Raw genomic sequence first — 1,716 nt, forward strand, 5'->3', positions numbered from 1 at the left:
GGAACGTAAAGCGTTGATTGTAATAATGTGGCCCTGCGGGGAGCTACCCCAGGGTACGTATCTTCCTCCGCTCCCAGGATAGGCCCTGAGCTTTAAAAATACCCCTTCGTCCCCCAATTCCCACCAAAATTATCCGGAAACGGGATGCCGTATCCCCCTAACCTCCTAATTATCCCTGGAGCGAAGGCTGTTGGAATTAGCCCACGTAAAGCGTTGATTGTAATAATGTGGCCCTGCGGGGAGCTACCCCAGGGTACGTATCTTCCTCCGCTCCCAGGATAGGCCCTGAGCTTTAAAAATACCCCTTCGTCCCCCAATTCCCACCAAAATTATCCGGAAACGGGATGCCGTATCCCCCTAACCTCCTAATTATCCCTGGAGCGAAGGCTGTTGGAATTAGCCCGTGTGACGGAAGGGGAAGATTGATAATTACCCCCGCTGTGAATGAAACGGCAAATCTACCTGGAACCTTCCCCGCTGCCCCAGGAAGATTTCACACCCCCTAATAATACCGGGAGGAGGGAAGGAGGGGGGTAAACGTTCAATTTTGGCTGAGAACAACCCCTCTCTGCCTGCAGGTCTGCCTGACCTGCTGTTCCCGGGACGTTATGGTGAAGATCGACCAGATTTGCCACAAGAACAGCGTCAAGTTCTTCACCGGCGACGTTTTCGGCTACCATGGTTATATGTTTGCCGACCTTGGGGAACACGAATTTGTGGAGTGAGTGGGGGGTCTCGGGGAGCGGGTGGGGGGAGGAGAACCCGATGCAAGAAGGGCGTAAGTGTTTCGGCTGTCTTCACCCGCTCGGGGAGGGTGCCTACTTTTCGGGACCCTGGAGATTTAAAATCTTTAAGAGTCATAAAAGACCGTTTGACGCTGAGCAGCACAAACGAGGATTGCAGTTTCTCAAAGCGAGCTCAATTTTTTTTTCCTCCGTAGAGAGAAAACCAAGGTCGCCAAAGTCAGCCCGGGCGTGGAAGATGGGCCGGACACCAAAAAAGCCAAACTTGACTCTTCGGAGACCACCATGGTGAAAAAGGTGAGTGGAAAGAATCCCTGCAGAGACCTCCGAGACCCAAAGCGCATATCGGTTTGGCCGAGGGAGAGCCAGAGGGGTTATCCGGGCAGCTCAGCTGTGTTTTAGCCGCAGCGGGGTGGTTTCTGCCGGCTTCCCAGGTGAGTTTTTGGCTGGATCTTCACCACCCAGCGCTGTTTTTCCCTCCTCACTGAGAAACGAGACGCTCGCGGTGCTTCCTTTAAGCCAGATCATCCCAGAGAGGTTTTTTTTTTAGGGGGGATACACCCCCCCATAACTCTGCCTGCTGCTTTTTTCTTTCCTCCATGGCCGTACTGGTATAAAGCACTTTTATGCTGGTTTTGGTGGGGGAAGGGGAGTTGAAACAGCCTTAATTGGGGGAGCTCCGGTTTTTTGTGTGTTAGCGAGGCTGTAAAAGCTGCATTGTTGCTGCGGAGCTCCCTTTAAGTGGGACTCCCGGCTCCGGGGTGGGAAGGTTTTCCATTTCTTGGAGGGGGGTGAAATCTGCTCCAAAGCAAAACCTTTTCACATTTAAATACCTCCGGCCTGGGCATTGTTTTGTTCTCCCAGCTGGAAATTTAACGGAGGAGTGGAAATCCCCTCGACTTTATCTGGCTATGAGGAGAATGCGAGCTGAGCCAGCAGATTAACGCCCTTTTGTGTCCCTTTCACTGCCCGC

General features: G+C 52.7%; 1 protein-coding gene across 1 annotated transcript in view; it reads left to right on the forward strand.

Annotated features, from left to right (window-relative positions):
- The window catches only part of SAE1 (SUMO1 activating enzyme subunit 1), a gene marked incomplete at both ends in the record, with an annotated part of 4,326 nt that overhangs the window by 1,656 nt on the left and 954 nt on the right, over positions 1-1,716 (forward strand). The window contains 2 exons of the mRNA XM_009578479.1: positions 579-721; positions 941-1,040. Of these exons, the coding sequence (XP_009576774.1) occupies positions 579-721; positions 941-1,040 (243 nt within the window). The remainder of the gene's footprint in view (positions 1-578; positions 722-940; positions 1,041-1,716) is intronic.

Source organism: Fulmarus glacialis, unplaced genomic scaffold (genome assembly GCF_000690835.1).
Source record: "Fulmarus glacialis isolate BGI_N327 unplaced genomic scaffold, ASM69083v1 scaffold33845, whole genome shotgun sequence".
Classification (NCBI taxonomy): Eukaryota; Metazoa; Chordata; class Aves; order Procellariiformes; family Procellariidae; genus Fulmarus; species Fulmarus glacialis.